The 23,389-nt window shown below is 45.2% G+C and overlaps 1 protein-coding gene across 2 annotated transcripts; it reads left to right on the top strand.

The window, feature by feature from the left end:
• Positions 1-5,872: 5,872 nt before the first annotated feature.
• DENND1C (DENN domain containing 1C) lies at positions 5,873-23,149 on the top strand. 2 transcript variants are annotated; one of them, XM_069948119.1, is made up of 22 exons: positions 5,873-6,221; positions 7,485-7,549; positions 10,182-10,225; positions 12,008-12,057; positions 12,137-12,253; positions 12,614-12,683; positions 12,764-12,844; positions 12,925-12,978; positions 13,237-13,347; positions 13,626-13,726; positions 13,815-13,860; positions 13,942-14,043; positions 16,222-16,347; positions 17,091-17,192; positions 18,127-18,214; positions 18,543-18,583; positions 18,959-19,030; positions 19,114-19,170; positions 20,904-21,008; positions 21,141-21,199; positions 21,465-21,657; positions 21,740-23,149. In XM_069948119.1, exons 1-22 carry the CDS (start codon positions 6,205-6,207, stop codon positions 22,595-22,597), a joined length of 2,559 nt encoding a protein of 852 aa, XP_069804220.1. In that variant the 5' UTR covers positions 5,873-6,204; the 3' UTR covers positions 22,598-23,149. The 2 variants fall into 2 exon arrangements, with proteins under 2 accessions (XP_069804220.1, XP_069804214.1); XM_069948113.1 differs by lacking the exon at positions 5,873-6,221 and adding an exon at positions 6,924-7,087.
• The last annotated feature ends 240 nt before the right edge of the window (positions 23,150-23,389 follow it).

Below are 23,389 nucleotides of genomic sequence, written 5' to 3'. Positions count from 1 at the left end.
AAAAAAATAAAGGGAACGTTTAGATAACAAATCCTAGATCTGAATGAATGATATATTCTCATTAAATACTTTTTTTCTGTACAAAGCTGAATGTGCTGACAACAAAATCTCACAAACATCATCAATGGAAATCACATGTATTACCCAATGGAGGGCTGGATTTGGAGTCACACACAAAATTACAGTGGAAAAACACCCTCCAGGCTGATCCAACTTCCAGGTAATGTCCTTAAAACAAATCACACTGAGGCTGAGTATTGTATGTGGCCTCCATGTGCCTGTATGACCTCCCTACAAGGCCCGGGCATGCTCCTGATGAGGTGTCTGTATGACCTCCCTACAAGGCCCGGGCATGCTCCTGATGAGGGTGTATGACCTCCCTACAACGCCCGGGCATGCTCCTGATGAGGTGTCTGTATGACCTCCCTACAAGATCCGGGCATGCTCCTGATGAGGTGTATGACCTCCCTACAAGGCCCGGGCATGCTCCTGATGAGGTGTCTGTATGGCCTCCCTACAAGGCCCGGGCATTCCCCTGATGAGGGTGTCTGTATGGCCTCCCTACAAGACCCGGGCATGCTCCTGATGAGGTGTCTGTATGACCTCCCTACAAGACCCGGGCATGCTCCTGATTAGGTGTATGACCTCCCTACAAGGCCCGGGCATGCTCCTGATGAGGTGGCTGTATGACCTCCCTACAAGACCCGGGCATGCTCCTGATTAGGTGTATGACCTCCCTACAAGGCCCGGGCATGCTCCTGATGAGGTGTCTGTATGACCTCCCTACAAGACCCGGGCATGCTCCTGATGAGGTGTCTGTATGACCTCCCTACAAGACCCGGGCATGCTCCTGATGAGGTGGCTGTATGACCTCCCTACAAGACCCGGGCATGCTCCTGATTAGGTGTATGACCTCCCTACAAGGCCCGGGCATGCTCCTGATGAGGTGGCTATATTGCAATGCCCGGGCCCCTAGGGGCCACTCCGCTGAGAAGATGTTGTTACTGGCAGGAACGGGGGCAGCTGCTGAGCAGAGGATTGTCACGGTTTTGGCACGAGGGCAACACAGCTGAGAACCGGGCTCCTGACCATGCGGGAATACTGGGCATGCAATTCTTCGTTGTCCTTAGTCAGGGCACCAATTATCACACCAATGCCAAGGTTCAGAAACAACGGTAGTTGTATATTTATTGTAACGGTGGTAACTAGTAGCAACAGTCTCTCCGGATGCAACCGGGAATAAGGCAGACTTGGATAAGGCAGAGTAATGGGTGATGCTGCAATAGGCTGTGATGATAGCGTACTGAATGATGGGAGTAGTAGTAGTGATACTGAGGATAAGAATCCTGTATGCCCCCCCCCCCCCCCCCCCCCGGCAAACACAGACAATGACACACATATACACACACAGAGGCACCATTAACGTATATACAGATCCGCCACTGACATACACACATATACACTGTAATGTGATTACACTAGTGCTGATGTATACACCATGAGTAGACTGTACACAGGGAAATCATCTCAGTGTAATAAGAAATACTCAACCAGATATAAAAGAAAATGCAGCAGATATTAGTGGTGGGTTCTTTTATTAGAGCCCAGCATTATTAGAAGCTGCTGCAAAACATCTTTGAGAGCAAACACACACATATACACCAGTGTTACAGACATTGCTGACATATACACACGTATATAGCCACAGATACATAGTCATACTGACATATAAATATATACACAGATACATATATACACACACTGACATATACATATACCCACAGATACATATATACACACACTGACATATACATATACCCACAGATACATATATACACACACTGACATATACATATACCCACAGATACATATATACACACACTGACATATACATATACCCACAGATACATATATACACACACTGACATATACATATACCCACAGATACATATATACACACACTGACATATACATATACCCACAGATACATATATACACACACTGACATATACATATACCCACAGATAAATATATACACACACTGACACACATACACAGCACTTACAGCTTCCCCCTCCTCCTCCTGTAGTCCAGGCTGATCTTCACATAGAAGTATTCAGGACCTTTGGGTCATGTGACCCAAAGGTCCTTCATCCCTCTCCTGTGCCGTCTAGCAGGTCCTGCTCCTCTGTTCAGCCCATTCACCCGGCACTACAGTGAGGGGGCTGAACAGTGCAGTGGGGGTCCCTCTTCCTCTCTGGACCCCTGGGGGAGCGGGGTACCTACCATGAAGGCAGGGCAGGCTTCCTCGGGCCCCCTTCCTGCAGGGGCCCCATAGCCGTTGCCTTCCCTGCCTTCATAGTAGCTACGCCACTGCATACAATAAATGAATGAAATAGCAGACCTGAATACTGCAGGGGGTGACACAACACACACAATTTGCAGTGGACCATAGCTTTCCAGAACAGGAATGGTTATAATAAAAGTGTGAGGATAGAACAGCAGACCAAAGGGCCTGTTCTGGGACACTGCAATATGACCTCCCTACAAGGCCCAGGCATGCTTCTAAAGAGGGTGTATGACCTCCCTACAACACCCGGGCATGCTCCTGATGAGGGTGTATGACCTCCCTACAACACCCAGGCATGCTCCTGATGAGGTGTCTGTATGACCTCCCTACAAGGCCCGGGCATGCTCCTGATGAGGGTGTATGACCTCCCTACAAGGCCCGGGCATGCTCCTGATGAGGTGTCTGTATGACCTCCCTACAACACCCAGGCATGCTCCTGATGAGGTGTCTGTATGACCTCCCTACAAGGCCCGGGCATGCTCCTGATGAGGTGTCTGTATGACCTCCCTACAAGGCCCGGGCATGCTCCTGATGAGGGTGTATGACCTCCCTACAAGGCCCGGGCATGCTCCTGATGAGGTGGCTTTATTACCTCCCTACAAGGCCCGGGCATGCTCCTGATGAGGTGGCGGATGGTCTCCTGAGGGATCTCCTCCCAGACCTGGACTAAAGCCTCCACCAACTCCTGGACAGTCTGTGCTGCAACGTGACGTTGGTGGATGGAGGAGACATGATGTCCCAGATGGGCTCAATAGGATTGAGGTCTGGGAAATGGCCGGCCAGTCCATAGCTAGGGCGGCAGTGGCGAATCTGCCAATCCTGTTGTTCTCTGGTGAATGCCAAGCGTCCTGCACAGTGTTGGGGTGTGAGCACAACCCCCATCTGTGGACATGGGGCCCTCATACACTCCTCATGGAGTCGGTTTATAACCATTTGTGCAGACACATGGATATTAGTGGCTGCTGGAGGTCATTTTGCAGGGCTCTGGCAGTGCTCCTCCTGTTCCTCCTTGCACAAAGGCGGAGGTAGCGGTCCTGCTGCTGGGTTGTTTCCCCTCCTATGGCCTCCTCCACGTCTCCTGGTGTACTGGCCTGTCCCCTGGTAGCGCCTCCAGCCTCTGGACACTACACTGACAGACACAGCAAACCTTCTCTCCACAGCTCGCATTGATGTTCCAGCCTGGATGAGCTGCACTACCTGAGCCACTTGTATGGGTTGTAGAGTCCGTCTCATGCTACCACGAGTGTGAAAGCACCACCAACATTCAGAAATGACCAAATCATCAGCCAGAAAGCATAGGTACTGAGAAGTGATCAGCCTGGAGGGTGTTTCTCCCCTTTAATTTTGTGTGTGACTCCAAATCCAGCCATCCATCGGGTAGTAAATATGATTTCCATTGATGATTTTTGTGTGAATTTGTCAACACATCACAGAACAACCCCACAATCTGAATGGCAAAAAAAAAACAAAACACAAAAACATTTTTCGTAAGAAACAATTCCATAAGCTATTATGTATCTCTATATGGAGTGAATTGCCTTCCATGTCCTGTAAGAGTTGGATCCTGTAAGAGTGGTGATCTGTGTACAGCGCTACAGAACAGGTTGGCTCTGTATATACACAGGATGAAGTAAGAATATCATTGCTGTGTGATACGCCACCTGGTGGTCATGTGTGGTAATGCATCTTATAACATCTGCCAGTCCATCCGTTCAGCAAACAGGAGGAAACTCCAGTGTTTTCCTATTTGGTAAAGGTGTTATCCCAGAATTACGTCCTATCACGTATGCACAGGAGAGCGGCACTCAGCTATGCCCAGATCTCCCATAGAGAGTGAATGGAGTGATGGGCCAGTATCATGTAATACATAGACATCAGGGGGGGGGGGGGGGGGGGCACAACACTACTTCCTCCAGTGTAATGTCTATTCTAATGGTAACATGTAGTATATAGACATCAGGGGAGGCTGCAGCACTAGTGACACAGACAGCTCCCCCAGTGTAATGTCTATTCTAATGGTAACATAATATATAGACATCAGGGGAGGCTGCATCACTAGTGACACAGACAGCTTCCCCAGTATAATGTCTATTCTAATGGTAACATGTATTATATAGACAGTAGGGAAGGCTGCAGCACTAGTGACACAGACGGCTCCCTCAGTGTAATGTCTATTCTAATGGTAACATGTATTATATAGACAGTAGGGAAGGCTGTAGCACTAGTGACACAGACAGCTCCCCCAGTGTAATGTCTATTCTAATGGTAACATGTATTATATAGACAGTAGGGAAGGCTGTAGCACTAGTGACACAGACAGCTCCCCCCAGTGTAATGTCTATTCTAATGGTAACATAATATATAGACATCAGGGGAGGCTGCATTACTAGTGACACAGACAGCTTCCCCCTGTGTAATGTCTATTCTAATGGTAACATAATATATAGACATCAGGGGAGGCTGCAGCACTAGTGACACAGACGGCTTCCCCCAGTATAATGTCTATTCTAATGGTAACCTGTAATATATAGACATCAGGGGAGGCTGCAGCACTAGTGACACAGACAGCTCCCCCAGTGTAATGTCTATTCTAATGGTAACATGTATTATATAGACAGTAGGGAAGGCTGCAGCACTAGTGACACAGACAGCTCCCCCCAGTGTAATGTCTATTCTAATGGTAACATAATATATAGACATCAGGGGAGGCTGCATCACTAGTGACACAGACAGCTTCCCCCTGTGTAATGTCTATTCTAATGGTAACATAATATATAGACATCAGGGGAGGCTGCAGCACTAGTGACACAGACGGCTTCCCCCAGTATAATGTCTATTCTAATGGTAACCTGTAATATATAGACATCAGGGGAGGCTGCAGCACTAGTGACACAGACAGCTCCACCAGTGTAATGTCTATTCTAATGGTAACATGTATTATATAGACAGTAGGGAAGGCTGCAGCACTAGTGACACAGACAGCTCCTCCCAGTGTAATGTCTATTCTAATGGTAACATAATATATAGACATCAGGGGAGGTTGCAGCACTAGTGACACAGACAGCTTCCCCCTGTGTAATGTCTATTCTAATGGTAACATAATATGTAGACATCAGGGGAGGCTGCAGCACTAGTGACACAGACAGCTCCCAACAGTGTAATGTATATTCTAATGGTAACATGTAATATTTAGACATCAGGGAAGGCTGCAGCACTAGTGACACAGATAGCTCCCCCAGTGTAATTTCTATTGTCATACTGTCATGCATATAAACATTTTTTTTTTTAAGTTTCTTATTGCTAGAATACCCCTTTAAGATTTCAGTTAAAAGCAGAATCTGAATAGGGCCATGTCTGTCTTGTGTGGTATAAGAAGATTGTACAGAGGAAGATGGAAAAGATATAATTGAGAAATCAGGGGAGGAGCGGTATCAGCCCCTCATACATTATATGCTATATTAGGTGCCCATCTGAGATGTCAGCCACCATTAGTCGGTCCTGTTGTATAGATATATAGCATATAGCTTTTCTGTCATCCTATATAGATATATGCAGCTAAAAAAGAAATTGTACATAGGTTAAAAACTTCTTGTCACACCAGACGACTTCCTCTACAAACCCACACAGGAAATCTGACAAGCTGAGCTCACCATCATAGACGACTCTCCGAGCTCCTCGAAAAGAGCAAACCTGGACCTCAAGTGACGGCGACCCCGGGGGTCTAATGAGCCCCGAGAAGCCCTGACAGCGAACACTATGCAATGAGCCTGCTACCCAAGACCAACGGAGACCAAGGACTGGAGGCCATGAGGCTGTAGGACACAAAGGACGAGAGTAGCTGGCACCGAACCGCCATGGGGTCCCGTATCAAGTAAGAAACTGATCATATCTGTGTCAATAGATCTGTGTAGTAACTGATCACCTTCCTCTTTCATCTGCGTCTTTCTAGCAGGAGGCCTCACATTTTGCAGAGTTAGGGCCCTATTCCACTGGACGATTATCGTTAACATTATCGTTAAATCGTTTGAATCTAAACGATAATCGTTCGGTTGAAATGCAGTTAACGATTAACGACTGAATGAGAAATAGTTGATCGCTTCATAAGACCTGGACCTATTTTGATCGTTGTTCGTTCGCATAACGTTCGCAAATCGTTCGCATTGAATAAGACGTCGTTCAGTCGTTCGCAGTAGATACGAACGCAATAGCGAAGAAAAAAAACAATCGCAAATACGATCATAAGTAACGATTATCGTTCCATGGAAATGAGTGAACGTTTTCATGAGTGAACGATAATCGTCCGGTGGAATAGGGCCCTTATACTAGTGACGTATGAGGCGATATACAGCTGGAGCAGAATTTACTCTCATCATTCTGTTAGTGCACGGTCCTTGCAGGAATTTACTTAATGGTTCATGTACAAGATAATGGAAAAATCCTCAAACTACCCAACTGGTGTCAGCACCTAGAGAAACTGGCCCAGTTGCCCCTAGCAACCAATCAGATTCCACCTTTCATTCCTCACAGACTCTCTGGAAAATGAAAGGTGGAATCTGATTGGTTGCTAGGGGCAACTGAGCCAGTTTTACTTTACACCATGTTTGATTAATCTCCCCCAGTATGTCTACAATAATATAGCAACCCAATGTCACTGGACCAATTCCCCCCGCCAGCAGAGAAAGCTTCCACCAAGCACAAGTGTGAACAAGGTCTTATCACTCACCATTGCTCCTGCAGGTAGAATGGGAAAAATAGTAGTTACTAGTCATGTGTGCACAGGTGCCTCCTGCTGACTGCGGTCACGGGGGTCTGACCAGGAGGATACACATAGTATACACTCCGGCTGGGATCTCTTGTGGCGCCGAAAACAACTAACATTCATTGAATAGCGGCCACAGAAAACCTCCGGCCACTCGCTCCATAGTGCGCAGTGGAGAGTTCTGGTGCGGGCGTGCAGGGATGCGCCCGCATCAGAACTCTGTGGCCTGAAAGATTATCCTACAGTACCGGCCGGGATGATCTTTTCAGAGAACGGCCGTTCTGTGATCCGGACGGGTCACGGAACGGCCGATCTCTTACATAGTAGGAACATAGCCTGATACTGTGTAATAATTGTGTATGGTTTTGTTTGCAGAGAGAATCCAGACAGAATATTTGAAGGATTCTTTGATGTTGTGTGTCCGGCATCTAAGGATAAAGGTGAGAAGTCTCTGTGATATACAGACACCCTTGTTTCCAGTTCTGCGTGTTATCCAGGATTGTGTCCCCCAATTCTATGGCGCTTCAGGCAGAATCCTGCATAAGACACTGCAGCTGCTGCAGAACCTCCTTTTAATCCATGAATGACATTTAGTTCTTCACAGTTCTAGAAAAAAAATCTGCAGCAGCTGAGGTGTATGATGAGGTTCTGCAGCAGCTGAGGTGTAGTATGAGGTTCTGCAGCAGCTGAGGTGTATGATGAGGTTCTGCAGCAGCTGAGGTGTATGATGAGGTTCTGCAGCAGCTGAGGTGTGTTATGAGGTTCTGCAGCAGCTGAGGTGTATGATGAGGTTCTGCAGCAGCTGAGGTGTGTTATGAGGTTCTGCAGCAGCTGAGGAGTATGATGAGGTTCTGCAGCAGCTGGAGTGAAGTATGAGGTTCTGCAGCATCTGAGGTGTGTTCTGAGGCTCTGCAGAAGCTGTGTGTATGAGGTTCTGCCGCAGCTGAGGTGTGTATGATGAGGTTCTGCAGCAGCTGAGGTGTGTATCATGACATGTATATATATATATATATATATATATATATATATATATATATATATATATATATTTGGCCTTATGTTAGGGGTGTTTCGGCCTTTCTATATTACGTCAGTCTCCGGCTTCCTGTCAGGTCTGAGCACAGATGGAGAAAGAGAAGAGGAACTATCTGTCCTCCTGCCCTGACGTGTGCTGTGTTATGTGTCTGTGCGGATAGTCTTCCGGGATACTGTGCTGCTGACCCGATGTATCTAAGCCTATCATGTGTGATACTATGTACTAAGCTGGGTATCTAAGCCGATCATGTGTGATACTATCTACTAAGCTGGGTATCTAAGACTATTATGTGTGGTACTATCTACTTAGCTGAATATCTAAGCCTATCATGTCTGATACTATCTATTAAGCTGGGTATCTAAGCCTATCATGTGTGATACTTTTTACTGAGCTGGGTATCTAAGCCTATCTTATGTGATAATATCTACTGAGCTGGGTATCTAAGCCTATCATATGTGATACTGTCTACTGAGCTGGGTATCTAAGCCTATCATATGTGATACTATCTACTTAGCCGGGTATCTAAGATTATCATATGTGATACTATCTACTAAGCTGGGTATCTAAGCCTATCTTATGTGATACTATCTACTGAGCTGGGTATCTAAGCCTATCATATGTGATACTATCTACTGAGCTGGGTATCTAAGCTTATCATATGTGATACTATCTACTGAGCTTGGTATCTAAGCCTATCATATGTGATACTATCTACTGAGCTGGGTATCTAAGCCTATCATATGTGATACTATCTACTGAGCTGGGTATCTAAGCCTATCATATGTGATACTATCTACTGAGCTGGGTATCTAAGCCTATCATATGTGATACTATCTACTGAGCTGGGTATCTAAGCCTATCATATGTGATACTATCTACTGAGCTGGGTATCTAAGCCTATCATATGTGATACTATCTACTGAGCTGGGTATCTAAGCCTATCATATGTGATACTATCTACTTAGCTGGGTATCTAAGACTATCTTATGTGATACTATCTACTGAGCTGGGTATCTAAGCCTATCATCTGTGATACTATGTACAGAGCTGGGTATCTAAGCCTATCATGTGTGATACTATCTACTGAGCTGGGTATCTAAGCCTATCACGTGTGATACTATCCACAGAGCTGGGTATCTAAGCCTATCACGTGTGATACTATCCACAGAGCTGGGTATCTAAGCCTATCCTGAGTTATAGTGTTTGCTAAGCAGATACATCTAACCCTATTGTGTATATTTGCTGTATCTAAGCCAGTCCCCTCTTAACTACAGTACTGGCATATAATACACTAATCAGAGGTGGAGCGGCCTTATATATAGGAGGAGCACCTATACATAGGAGCAGTCAGTAATAATAAAATGCTTTACCTGCAGCTGCCAATAGGGGGAGCTCCTTATATGCAGTCTTAGGGTGGTATTTCACGAAGCGATTATCGTTCGAATAATCGTTCAATCGGTCGTATTTGAACGATTATCTTTAAGTGTAATAGTAGACAACGATTAAACGACGAACGATTGGTCGCTGGTCGTTTAATAGGTTTTGAATCTATTTTTATCGTTTGTCTTTTACACATCGTTCGCACATCGTTCGTTTGAATAAGATGTCGTTAGCCGTTCCCTGTTCATTCGCAAATTGAAAGGGGAGTGTTCTTGAATTTTGTTGCTCCAATATAACCGATAATCTTTCCGTGTAGTAAAACGAACGATTATTAGGCAACCGCTATTGCGATCGTTGGAGATCGTTTATCGTTAATCGTTAATTGAAAAAAATCGCTTCGTGTAATACCACCCTTAGTATTGGGTTAGGGAGCTGTATAAATCTGTATGCTGTGAGCTCCCCCTAGTGGCGGGTGTAAGCAGAGAGCTATATATAATTTAGCTGCAGCTGTGTACCCAGAGATGTTCACTACTGTACATAATTCCTGAACCACTGTCTGCACTACTACAGCTCGCTTTACTGTCATATAGTGGAAGCAAAAGAAACCTATAACCTATTCCTTGGAATCGTTGCATCTCGTACTTGTTTCATTCCAGACCCCGAGCTAAAAAGACAATTCCCGGAACACTTTGATGACCAGGTAAGAAATAGATATTATAAATGTGGATTATATTAGATTGTGCCAGATGATAGATGACACCAACAGCTTAAAGGGGTTGGACACTCTTTAGTAAAATAGTTCAGTGTACAGTAATAGTAAGTGTACTCCCTGTATATACTGACAGCAGCTCCCTGTGTACTCACTGTATATACTGACAGCAGCTCCCTGTGTACTCACTGTATATACTGACAGCACCTCCCTGTGTACTCACTGTATATACTGACAGCAGCTCCCTGTGTACTCACTGTATATACTGACAGCAGCTCCCTGTGTACTCACTGTATATACTGACAGCAGCTCCCTGTGTACTCACTGTATATACTGACAGCAGCTCCCTGTGTACTCACTGTATATACTGCCGGCAGCTCCCTGTGTACTCACTGTATATACTGACAGCAGCTCCCTGTGTACTCACTGTATATACTGCCGGCAGCTCCCTGTACTCACTGTATATACTGACAGCAGCTCCCTGTGTACTCACTGTATATACTGACAGCAGCTCCCTGTACTCACTGTATATACTGACAGCAGCAGCTCCCTGTGTACTCACTGTATATACTGACAGCAGCAGCTCCCTGTGTACTCAATGTATATACTGACAGCAGCAGCTCCCTGTGTACTCACTGTATATACTGACAGCAGCTCCCTGTACTCACTTTATATACTGACCGCAGCTCCCTGTGTACTCACTGTATATACTGACAGCAGCTCCCTGTGTACTCACTGTATATTCTGACAGCAGCTCCCTGTGTACTCACTGTATATACTGACAGCAGCTCCCTGTGTACTCACTGTATATACTGACAGCAGCTCCCTGTGTACTCACTGTATATACTTACAGCAGCTCCCTGTGTACTCACTGTATATACTGACAGCAGCTCCCTGTGTACTCACTGTATATACTGACAGCACCTCCCTGTGTACTCCCTGTATATACTGACAGCAGCTCACTGTGTACTCACTGTATATACTGACAGCAGCTCCCTGTGTACTCACTGTATATACTGACAGCAGCTCCCTGTACTCACTGTATATACTGACAGCAGCAGCTCCCTGTGTACTCACTGTATATACTGACAGCAGCAGCTCCCTGTGTACTCACTGTATATACTGACAGCAGCTCCCTGTACTCACTTTATATACTGACAGCAGCTCCCTGTGTACTCACTGTATATACTGACAGCAGCTCCCTGTGTACTCACTGTATATACTGACAGCAGCTCCCTGTGTACTCACTGTATATACTGACAGCAGCTCCCTGTGTACTCACTGTATATACTGACAGCAGCTCCCTGTGTACTCACTGTATATGCTGACAGCAGCTCCCTGTGTACTCACTGTATATGCTGACAGCAGCCCCCTGTGTACTCACTGTATATACTGACAGCAGCTCCCTGTGTACTCACTGTATATACTGACAGCAGCTCCCTGTGTACTCACTGTATATACTGACAGCAGCTCCCTGTGTACTCACTGTATATACTGACAGCAGCTCCCTGTGTACTCACTGTATATACTGACAGCAGCTCCCTGTGTACTCACTGTATATACTGACAGCAGCTCCCTGTGTACTCACTGTATATACTGACAGCAGCTCCCGACATGGAGGAGCAGCGTTCTCCATTGGCAAATACAGGCTCCCAGGGAAACAGTGTATGCAAATAAGCTCTACAGTAGATCTCTCTAGTGCCACCTATTGGAGTTAGCGTTATAAAGCAGGAGTTCCTGACAGGATGTAATACACTCTCTATCTCCTCTCAGGACTCTGTAGTGACTCTGACAAAGTTCTGCTTTCCCTTTGATGTGGAGCGGTAAGTATCCCATTACCCTATGTCCCTATCCCCTATAGACTTCTCCCTCACCTATAATATATTTGTTCCTATAATCCAGATGGCAGAACTCGTCCGTCCAGCACTTCAGCTTCACTTTGACCGATCTTCAGGGTTACCAGCGCTTTGGGTTTTGTCGCCTGTCTGTCAATGCCAAAAGCTGCACCTGTATCCTCAGGTGAGTGACCCCAGGGCGTCTATATGTGTGAGGGGTCGTCTGCAGGGGGTCATGTGTCGGGGGCACTGTGTGTAGCGGGACTATACAAGGGCAGCAAAGGTGGAGGGTTACAGATGTAGGGAGGAACTTTTTTCAGGATCGGCTCTACAACCCACCCTATTTTGTGGTGGGGGAGGATGAGGGATGCCCATTAACCCATCATGGCACATGTACTGTGGCCAGAGCACTCGTGTGTATGGGGGTATCAGGAAAAATGTTGGCTGAGTGTTTGGCGTACAACTATATGAGTGTTTGGTGTACAACAATTGATGGCGTGCTTGGTCTACTTCGGCCAGTATTGACCCTTGATTCTTCTTCCAGCTGTCTTCCATGGTTTGAACTCTTCTACAAACTTCTCAATAACATTGCGGAGCATTTAGTAAAGGATCAGGTACTGTATACCGCCACTTATCTGGTTCCCAGCCCCCCTACCGCTCTCCTCTCACCCTGTGTCCTTTGTCTCATCTACAGGTCAGCGAGGTGACCGAGCTCCTCCAGGCGCTTTACGACCACCCCATACCCGAGGTGAACAAACCTCTAAACATGGACATGGTAAGTTCTCCATCCTGCATAGAACACCTAAAATATCCATTCATAGATATCCCAGGTCTTACACTTCTCTCCATTCACAGTTTTCATACTTTGTTGTCCCGGATCCGACAAAACTTCCATCAATCCCCGAAAACGTAAGTTTCTTCTCTGTTGCATTGTCCAGTCCAGGCCACCATCCTTTCTATCATCTACTTGTTCAACAGATGGTCTTTGGTTGACCACAAATGGGGCAATTCTTCATAAACATATGGCCGCCATTATATGTTATATACATTGATATAGCATAGGTGTCACATTGGAGTGTACCATAGACTTGGCGTCCACTAGACCCTTTTTACAGAACGATGACCACTGTGTCTAACCAATCTTGGACCTTCTTTCTTCTTCCCCAGAGAAATCTTACAGAGTTCCTCGTGGCCGTGCAGGTAGACACCATGGTGCAGTTGTACGCCAGCTTGTTGTGTGAGAGACGGATCCTCATAACTTCTAGCAAACTCAGTACGGTAAGCAATGGACCATTGTCTACCCATGAGTTAGGGGCAGAACTGGACATCAGGACCAAGAGAAAAAACAGGACCACAACCAAGACACAGGGCTGAGCCACAACCAGGAGAGGCCACACTACAAAACACCAAAACCAACCTGACAACGAATCTAGGGGACACCAGCAAAGTTTAAGTAGAAGGCATACCAAGATAGTGAGGACTATTCTGGACATTGTAGTTGCATAGACTTGTATAATATGGACCCTCATACATATGTCTTTGGTCTTCTCCGGCAGCTTACAGCCTGTGTCCATGCCTCCGCCGGTCTCCTGTATCCCATGTACTGGCAGCACATCTACATACCTACACTACCGCCTCATCTCCTGGATTACTGTGGGTCAGTCCATCATCGAATACTATACCAGTCTGTATTTTCACACTTCTCTACTCCTCTAACCTAACCCCATGTCTACGTTCCTTCCCAGTGCCCCCATGCCCTTCCTGATCGGGGTTCACAGCAGTTTAATGGAGGTAAGTAGTTTTTTCTTGTATCCATGATATTTGTTTAAATTGGATTTTGGATTGACTGTCCATCCATTCCTTCCTCTATAGCAAGTGAACTCTGGAGTCCTGGAAGATGCCGTAGTATTTGACATGGACACAAACAACTTGGAGACCCCTTTTCAGGACCTGGACAATCTGCCTCAACATGTGGTAAGACCAGCGGGTTCCTTTATATTACTAAATACATTTTTTACCCTTGCCCTGTGGATGTTTCTTCAATGTGCTCAATAAAATAGGTAAACAGTACAATTGTTTGTGTGTTATTAGTTTAGTTAGATGGTTATGTAATCTAATATTATGGACAAACCCAATCAGGCCTCATTTTAAAAGTTCAGGATATTCACTTTTTCTTTCTCCCTGCACTATAGATATTTACTCAGTGTGCTCAATAAAGGGTATGGACAGTACAAGCCTCTGTGTCTTATTAGGTTGGTTAGATTCTGTTTGTCTATAATTGTGATTTAGATAATAATCAGACCATATTTTATAAGTTGTTGGCACAGAAATGTAGGTAATTGCAATGCATTCACATAATTTTTTCACTGTGGATGTTTACTCAAGGATATGAATAGTACAACCCTCTGTATGATATTACATTAGTTGGCTTGCTATATAGATCACAATTATAGGCCAACAAAATTCGACCACATTTTATTAGAAATCAACACAGAAATCCAGGTAATTTTCATAAGGTTTTCTTACTTTTCCACCTGCACTGTGAATGTTTACTCAGTGTGATCAATAATGGACATGAACAGTACAACCCTGAGGGAGACATTTATGAACATTATGGCGTACACAGGGGAGAGGGCGCAGTTTTGCCTTTTCTCCCTGCCGTATGCCCTGCTTGCCTCATGGGTGGCAAGGAGGGGCTTGAGGGGTGTAAATCATGATCAAAATCTACAGCTGCTGAAAGCAGGCATAGATTTGGTACACCTGGCACAGGGTCGGGAGCCCGGCCGGTCGGATTCACTTAGAGGCGTTCGCCTCTTAGTGAATGAGGGAAAGGGGGCGACCGGTCTTAATAAATGTCCCCCTATGTGTTTTATTAGGTTAGTTAGATTGTATCTGTGTATAGTTGCTTCAAATCCAGGTAATTACAGCGAGTTCTCTTACATTATCACCCTGCATTGTGGATGTTTACTCCCTCTATACATGCAAATCTATCCATATGTATTCAAATAGATTTCCTGACCCACAGGGTTCTATTGGGCACGGACACCCTTCATGATTCATATGTATACTGTACTTCACTCTCCCAGTAGTTGGTGCCAAGTGATATGGGGTACCTCACCCCCTATCGTATAGTATCCAACTAATTACCGCACTTAGAAAGCAATGTGATTGCAAATATAGGGATTTATTCCAAAAGGTAACTAGATATACTCCAACCAGACGCGAAGAGCAATATCAAGTGATCATATAGGCCCAGTTCACACTGAGCAAGAACGCCATGCTCAGTGTCCTGCAGTGAGTGAATGGGAGGGCGCGCGCATGCCACAAGAGGCCGCTCTACCCCTAGCATTGTGACGCCATTCGCGCCCTTGCAGAGCCGTAAGAGAGAAGGAGAAGCTGGAGGATTGCACTGCTGCAACAGGTGAGTATGTCTTTTTTTTTTCCTGTTATGTTTTTACAGTCACGAAATACTGACGAGTTACCTGAAGTCTCCTGATCAGTGTTTCCTGATAGTAAAAACGTCCACAAACGTGTGCAGGAGGCCTAAATGGATGGTAAAACTGTTTGGGGGTCCAATTTAGTTACATTGTATTTGTCTATAATTGTGACTAAGGGTCCTATTAGATAAAGCGATTTTTAACAATTAACGAAAAACAAAGATTGTTTATGACTAACCTGAAATTGTTCCCCATATTACACAGAATAGTTGTTAGTTACCATCGTTACCATGATAGTTACTACGATCGTTTACTCCATCTGATCCCGGCAAATGAAGGAACGATGCGGAATTACAGCGAACGATTAATGGTGATGCTGGTGTCAGCACCAAATGAATGATGAACGATTTCTCGTTGGTCGTTTGATCGTTGGCACGAGTTTAAATTTGAACAATATTACGATAAATCACATGATATTCGTCACGTGTAATAGGGCTTTTAGATACATCATCTTCTTGCCATTGTATACGCCTCCATCCACAACATTACCGATGTGTCCATAAGTGGTTCATATCCAAACATGTACCATGCCGAAACTTCCATACGAGTCCATTCCATGTGTAGCTAATGGCAGAGTGACCAGCATACTGCCCAGCAGTGCTGAGGACTCTAGGCTGACTACTCTTTGAGGTTTTTTATTTCTCTGTGTTCTCAGGTTTCGTTGCTGAAACTGCGTCTGACAAAACAGTCCGCCTTAATGGGTGATGGGGTGTCACATGCATTCCTTGGAGCCCAGGCCTTGCTGTTCGGCAGCTATAGGGAAGCCTTGATCTGTAACCCGGTATGTGATGGTGCCATCGGTTCTGATGTAGGACTATAAGGGCCATTAATATTATTATATATTAGTACAATATCATGCAACATAATATCATAGCATGTTACCTGTCAGGCCTGAGTATAAGGCTTTTATAGGGTTACGGTACATTGACGACGTTTCTCTAGAATATGGGAGCCCTATGTTATATATAACCCCCTTGTCTCAGATTTACATCGTACAGATTGAGTTTGATCTCTTCGGCGCCTTCGCTAAGCTCTGTAATGGGAGGTCTGGGACGTGTATCCCAGGGGGCTGAACACTTGACTTATTTATTCTGTATATGTGTAATGGAACATCTCCTGCCAACTGCACATGAATTATTAACAGGACAAGATCTCCATCTATCTGAGACAAGATCATTTCTTCTTAAAGATGCAGTCACCATCACAGCCCTGCTGGAAATATTATATGATGTTTTATATAGCTAGGTCGGCCATTACTATGTAAAAATTGTGCAAAATACCAAAATAGACATCTAAAGAGATAGTGGTAATAATTTGTCATATGGGGTAGTATTATGTGGGTACTGTGTGGCGGTAACATTATTGGTTACATTAAGCTATCACTGGACGGCTGGGCTCTATATAATGTATTATTCCTATTACTAGTGCTAGCCACTGCCTTGATGGTGGCGCTGTACCACGTGGGTCGCTAAACTGTTTTCCCTGATAATTCCACCATTCACCTTCCAGTTCTTGTCCATTCAGGGGGAGCCCATTACCTTCTGCCAGGACACATTTCTGAACCACAAGTGCAGCTCCATGAGGACCTTCCTGCAGAACGCCGTGCACCTACAGCTCTTCAACCAGGTGGGACGGACGTTATATGACCCGACCAATGGGCAGTGCGCCCCCATGAGGATGCAGCTGGTATTCCAAGGGCCACACATTAGGACAGATGGATCACAGTAGTTAGAGTGAAGTCTCTGGGCCTGGGACATCTCTCCAAGCACACAGCAATGGTCACGTACAATAGCAGCATCAAAAATACATCATAAAACATGATCGGTATAGAAGGGGTTAATCGCACGTCCATTCACACCAAGGGGGTAAAATAAAGACAGGTGTAAACTGTCCCCAGCAACCAATCACAGCTCAGCTACTACTACTACTGCTACTACCACTTATTATTTTATTATTTACATGTTTCTACTATTTATTAATAGTATTATTGTTGTTGGTGTAATATATATATATATTACTATTTATTTATTGTTGTTCAAATTTATTTTATTATTTACATATTTTTACTATTTATTAGTAGTATTGTTATTTTATTATTATTTTTAATACATATTTTTACAATTTATTAAAAGTATTGTTGTTGCTATTTTATTTCCTCTTTTTACAATTTTTATTAGTGTTGTTGTTATTATTATTATTATTTACTATTTATTATTAGTATTTTTGTTATAATGATTTATTATATTTTATTATTTACATATTTTTACTATTTATTATTATTATTGTTCTTCTTGTTATTATTAGGCTTATATTGAAACTCTTCTGTATATGATGTACAAAGAGCTCATATTGACACATCTATTTTTATTTTTTTTTGTGCTTTTGATCTTCATCTTCTAAAGTAACCTTGTTTTTCTAAATCTGGATAACCCTTGAAATGTTAATCTTTTACACATTAAAAAAGTTTGAGAAGTGAAATGTGTGCTGTGTGTCCTCTATCAAACATATCAAAACTATCACATAAAAATGGTTACAGAATCCCTTTAATTTCCCCTCTTAGTTCATTGACAATCGATTGGAGAAGCTGAATTCTGGGGAAGAATTTACGGACGTGTTTGAGCAGGAAGTCACCAGCTGCGGCCTGTCAGGTATCGTATTCTAAATATTATATATATATATATATATATATATATATATATATATAGGGAATCTATAGGTGCCATATGTCCCTACATAGAGTGGGAGCCATCCATTGGAGGTATACATCTGGTATACAGCCTTCCTAACCTACACTTCAGTAGAAGGCTGAAATGCAATAAGAAACCAAATACGCTACAGCTTCAGGTGACTGAAGGAGTCAGGTACTGACAGGAGGTGTAGCAGAGCTGACATGACGCCATATGGTATTCCCATATAGCACTATAGAATCAGGTGTAATATTGTGTTTGTTGCTGAATGTTTTCTGTTCATTTTTAGGAGCTTCTAAGTCTTATCAGATGTGGCTGGAAAATCTCAAGGTAAAACTGTGAAGCATAAGATGTTTTGTATTAAAGTGATACTGTCAATGATTGTTTAGGGGTCTGTATGTTTAGGCCCCTACTGATCATCAGATATAACTGGAAGAAGAGCACAGCTGTGTACTTCACTCCCCAGCTCGCTGCTCTAAACTCTTTTAAATGTGACCACAAGGCTTCAATACCTGGCAGTCCCAGAAGGCCCTGATGTTACCTAGCATTGTGATGTTCCTGAAGACCAGCCCATCTGGAATTAACCAGCAATGCCAGATGAACAGTCCAATCCTGTCAGAATGTATACAACAGGACACTTCCTCACTGACATATGCCCCTGGATGTAATATCTCGATTTCATTATTCTCGTCTGTTTATACCTAGAAAGGAGGAGGCACACTGATCAATAACATGAAGAATCGCACTCATCCTACAGTAAGGAACATGCTGAGATACGTAAGTCACGGGGAGCTCGGATATTTGGAATGAGCTGACTACTTGTTTGTGTCATAATTATCTGATTTCTTCATGTTTCTTAGGCCAAGGGACAAGCCAAAACTGGTCTACAGGGAATGAAGCGGCGTATCAAACACAAGGTGAGAATAGAGATCACGGAAGGAAGATGACAGGTGTTATTGGTGTGGTGCCTCAGTCTCTGGTGTCATCGGGGTGGTGTCTCAGCCTCTGTTGTCATCGGTGTGGTGCCTCAGTCTCTGGTGTTATCGGTGTGGTGCCTCGGCCTCCGGTGTCATCGGTGTGGTGCCTCAGCCTCTGTTGTCATCGGTGTGGTGCCTCAGCCTCTGTTGTCATTGGTGTGGTGCCTCAGCCTCTGTTGTCATTGGTGTGGTGCCTCAGCCTCTGTTGTCATCGGTGTGGTGCCTCAGCCTCTGTTGTCATTGGTGTGGCACCTTGGCCTCTGGTGTCATCGGTGTGGTGCCTCAACCACTGGTGTCATTGGTGTGGTGTCTCAGTTTCTGGCGTCATCGGTGTGGTGCCTCAGCCTCTGTTGTCATTGGTGTGGCACCTTGGCCTCTGTTGTCATCGGTGTGGTGCCTCAACCACTGGTGTCATTGGTGTGGTGTCTCAGTTTCTGGCGTCATCGGTGTGGTGCCTCAGCCTCTGGTGTCATTGGTGTGGTGGCTTTGCCTCTGGTGTCATCGGTGTGGTGCCTCGGCCTCTGGTGTCATTGTGTGGTGCCTCTGCTTCTGGTGTCATTGGTGTGGTGCCTCAGTCCCCGGTGTCATCGGTGTGGTGCATCGGCCTTTGGTGTCATTGGTGTGGTGCTTCTGCTTCTGGTGTCATCGATGTGGGTCCTCAGCCTCTGGTGTCATTGGTGTGGTGCATTGGCCTCTGGTGTCATCGGTGTGGTGCCTCTGCTTCTGGTGTCATTGGTGTGGTGCCTCACCCTCCAAGGTCATTGGTGTGGTGCCTCAGCCTTTGGTGTCATTGGTGTGGTGCCTCAGCCTCTGTTGTCATCGGTGTGGTGCCTCAGCCTCTGTTGTCATTGGTGTGGCACCTTGGCCTCTGGTGTCATCGCTGTGGTGCCTCAACCACTGGTGTCATTGATGTGGTGCCTCAGCCTCTGGTGTCATCGGTGTGGTGCCTCAGCCTCTGGTGTCATCGGTGTGGTGCCTCGGCCTCTGGTGTCATCGTGTGGTGCCTCTGCTTCTGGTGTCATTGATGTGGTGCCTCAGCCTCTGGTGTCATTGGTGTGGTGCCTCAGTCCCCGGTGTCATCGGTGTGGTGCCTCAGCCTCCTGTGTCATCGGTGTGGTGCATCGGCCTTTGGTGTCATTGGTGTGGTGCCTCTGCTTCTGGTGTCATCGATGTGGGTCCTCAGCCTCCGGTGTCATTGGTGTGGTGCCTCAGCCTCCGGTGTCATCGGTGTGGTGCCTCAGCCTCTGGTGTCATTGGTGTGGTGCCTCAGTCCCCGGTGTCATCGGTGTGGTGCCTCAGCCTCCTGTGTCATCGATGTGGGTCCTCAGCCTCCGGTGTCATTGGTGTGGTGCCTCAGCCTCCGGTGTCATCGGTGTGGTGCCTCAGCCTCTGGTGTCATTGGTGTGGTGCATCGGCCTCTGGTGTCATCGGTGTGGTGCCTCTGCTTCTGGTGTCATCGGTGTGGTGCCTCACCCTCCAAGGTCATTGGTGTGGTGCCTCAGCCTTTGGTGTCATTGGTGTGGTGCCTCAGCCTCCGGTGTCATCGGTGTGGTGCCTCAGCCCCCAATGTCATCGGTGTGGTGCCTCAGCCCCCGGTGTGGTACCTCAGCCTTTGGTGTCCAGTCTTTTCTTGCTATACTTCTTATTGTATCTTGACTTGTGTTCCACATCAGGACCATCAGATGCAGCGAGTAGGTTCATTCAAAGTGGAGAAATCTCCTACCGTCAACCATGAGAAACTGCAGAACCGGCTGCCCATTACCCAGCACTTCGGGCAGGTAGGTGAACGTCCAACGCATGATGTAGCCTATTATTTGCCCATGGTGTAACTTTATTCTACGTGTGAATCGTAAGAATCTTATGATTCAGTAAGTTTCCAGAGATTTGTTAAAACTTCCCATTTCTTACAGTCTCGTCCCAGGAGACCAGGAAAGAAGTTTGCAGAAGAAGAAAGCTGGGAAAGCCAAAAGTGAGCGAATAGTCCTGGAATTCAGTAAATTATCCAGCACGGTGCAGACAAGTCCATGTAAACAAAACACAGTAAATTACATTGCATGGTGTTATCCAGATTACCGTATTATATTATACAGTGCTGGTGTTACTGCCATTCATTATTGCCAAGAATAGCAGAAATAACATGGCGGCCAATCTCATTACCGACTCGAAACGTCTCTAGATTTCCATTGTCCTCTTTGAGGTTTGTGGACTCACTAAACCAATGTTCTTTTCCTCAGACATGATGAAGAAGTAAAAGAAGGAGACCCTGGACCTGGTGACGACAACTTTCCTCTTCTAGATGAGGGGATGGATTTGCTAAATGAAATTTTTGAAACCCTAAATACAAGAGCTCCAGGTGAGGGACGAGCCTTATATGGGGCCCACAGCCTGGACTGCTTTAACCTGGATGATAGTCAATACTTCACACGGGTGAGTGAAAGACAACATGTACTGGAAAACGGGACCTCAATAGCCTAATGACTAACATGATTATTCTTCTGCTTCCCCCCAGTTCAACTCTCTATGTGCCCCTAGTGATGAGGACCTCCAGTTGAGTTTAAGTCAACCTAGAACTTCCAATCTCTGGTACCTACAAGAAGTGGACGAGGGATTGGTAGACTACAAAGAACCTGAACCTGAGGTCCCATCACCAACATCTGAGAGTATGGTGAATAAATCAGAGACCATGGAAGTCACATTACCTCTAGAGACAATACAGGACACCACAAGGCCCTCAGCATCGGCACCTGTCCAGAAACCAGAAGAGTTTTCCACCATTTCAGAGACCACAATGGTAACACCATCAGTTCCTCAGGTTAGTTTGCAAGATCCTATGAAACCAGATCAAGAAGTAATTGCCCTAGTTCCAGAGTCTGATGTCTTGAAAGAAGAGTCCAAAGAGGAGAAAGGTGTAGAGCCAAGCGTGACCACATGGGATACAAGGGCCACGAACCCCCCAAGCAGAACTCCCATCATTGTATCGGGACCCAATGTCCGCTCAGCTATCTCTCGTTTTCAGGCTGCTCCTATTGACCCACGGTTGGTATGGACCGGGACTAAGAAAGAATCCATAGAGGCAAAAAAAGTAGGAGGTCATGCTTGGTCCTTCAACACGACAAGACCTGTCTACAGTAGCCCAAAACCGTGCATCTCCACCTATAGTATCCGTCCTGTTTTCAACAGGAGTCAGAGCACGCCAAAGCTGGATGTACCCAAGAGCCCCACATCAAATGTCCCTAGACCCGTCATAGAGTCACACAGTGAGGCAGGAGATGAACCACCCAGCAAAGTTCTTCCACCACAGCCTATCGACTTGAGCTCATCCTTGCTTCCCAAAGTTTCAGAGTTGAAGAAAAAGTTTGAAACTTAAAGACAACTGTTTTTCTTACTATGAAGCCGACCTGGTGGTCAGAGGGTTGCCATAAGTCCGGTTTCTGAAAACCCAACCGAATAGCAAGTTAAGTTGGGCTGACCAATACTGTTAAATGGCGACCATTGAAATCAATGAGAAACCATGTAATGCAATGGCAAAAACCACAACTCTCAACATGCCCAGACAGCCGCAGGCTGCTCAGGGAGGGGTGATGAGCATGGTCACCCCTCATTGATATACATGTATTTTTTATAAGGCTTAAGACTGTCTTATTAAGACAGCTGCTTTAAAGGGGATATACAGAATTAGAAAAAGATGTCTGCCGTCTGCCAAACGTGTCCACAGGTGTATGCTGCAGTACCAGATACAGCCTATAAACAAGCGTGGCACTGTTTCAAGAAGAAAGCAATCACATTTTTCTAATCCTGTACAAGACCCTTTAAGATATGTCTGCTTATATGGTACTAAAGACTTACGGACTATGGAGCACAGTTCATAAAGTCAAGTTGGAAATAATATTTTATTAAAATTTTTTTGTCATTTTTGAAATTTCTGTTGTGTACATTATTGACGCTACATAAAGTTCCTTCCTGACTCCAGATATGGCCATTAAAAAAAATCCCTGGGTCTACATCATGTGGCAGAGAGCTCTACAGTCTTACTGCTCTGACAGTAAAGAACTCCACTGTGTGTGGAGAGATAACTTAAGGACAGCGTGAGTCAACGTCTGATCCATAAAAGAAGCTCTAAGAACCTGCTTTGTACTAAAGAGTGGCAAGAACCCCCAAA

The sequence above is a fragment of the Dendropsophus ebraccatus genome, chromosome 1, assembly GCF_027789765.1.
Source record: "Dendropsophus ebraccatus isolate aDenEbr1 chromosome 1, aDenEbr1.pat, whole genome shotgun sequence".
Taxonomy (NCBI): domain Eukaryota; kingdom Metazoa; phylum Chordata; class Amphibia; order Anura; family Hylidae; genus Dendropsophus; species Dendropsophus ebraccatus.
Note: the sequence above shows the minus strand (reverse complement) of the source record. Positions and strands in the feature narration are given on the sequence as shown.

What these genes read in the sequence shown, in the direction of transcription:
- DENND1C (XM_069948113.1), top strand. Translation starts at nt 6,996, where the DNA reads ATGTCACTGGACCAATTCCCCCCGCCAGCAGAGAAAGCTTCCACCAAG. An exon ending in TCCGGCATCTAAGGATAAAG is followed by an intron (nt 7,550 to 10,181) that starts GTGAGAAGTCTC and finishes GTTTCATTCCAG; the next exon opens with ACCCCGAGCTAAAAAGACAA. An exon ending in TGTGGCTGGAAAATCTCAAG is followed by an intron (nt 18,584 to 18,958) that starts GTAAAACTGTGA and finishes GTTTATACCTAG; the next exon opens with AAAGGAGGAGGCACACTGAT.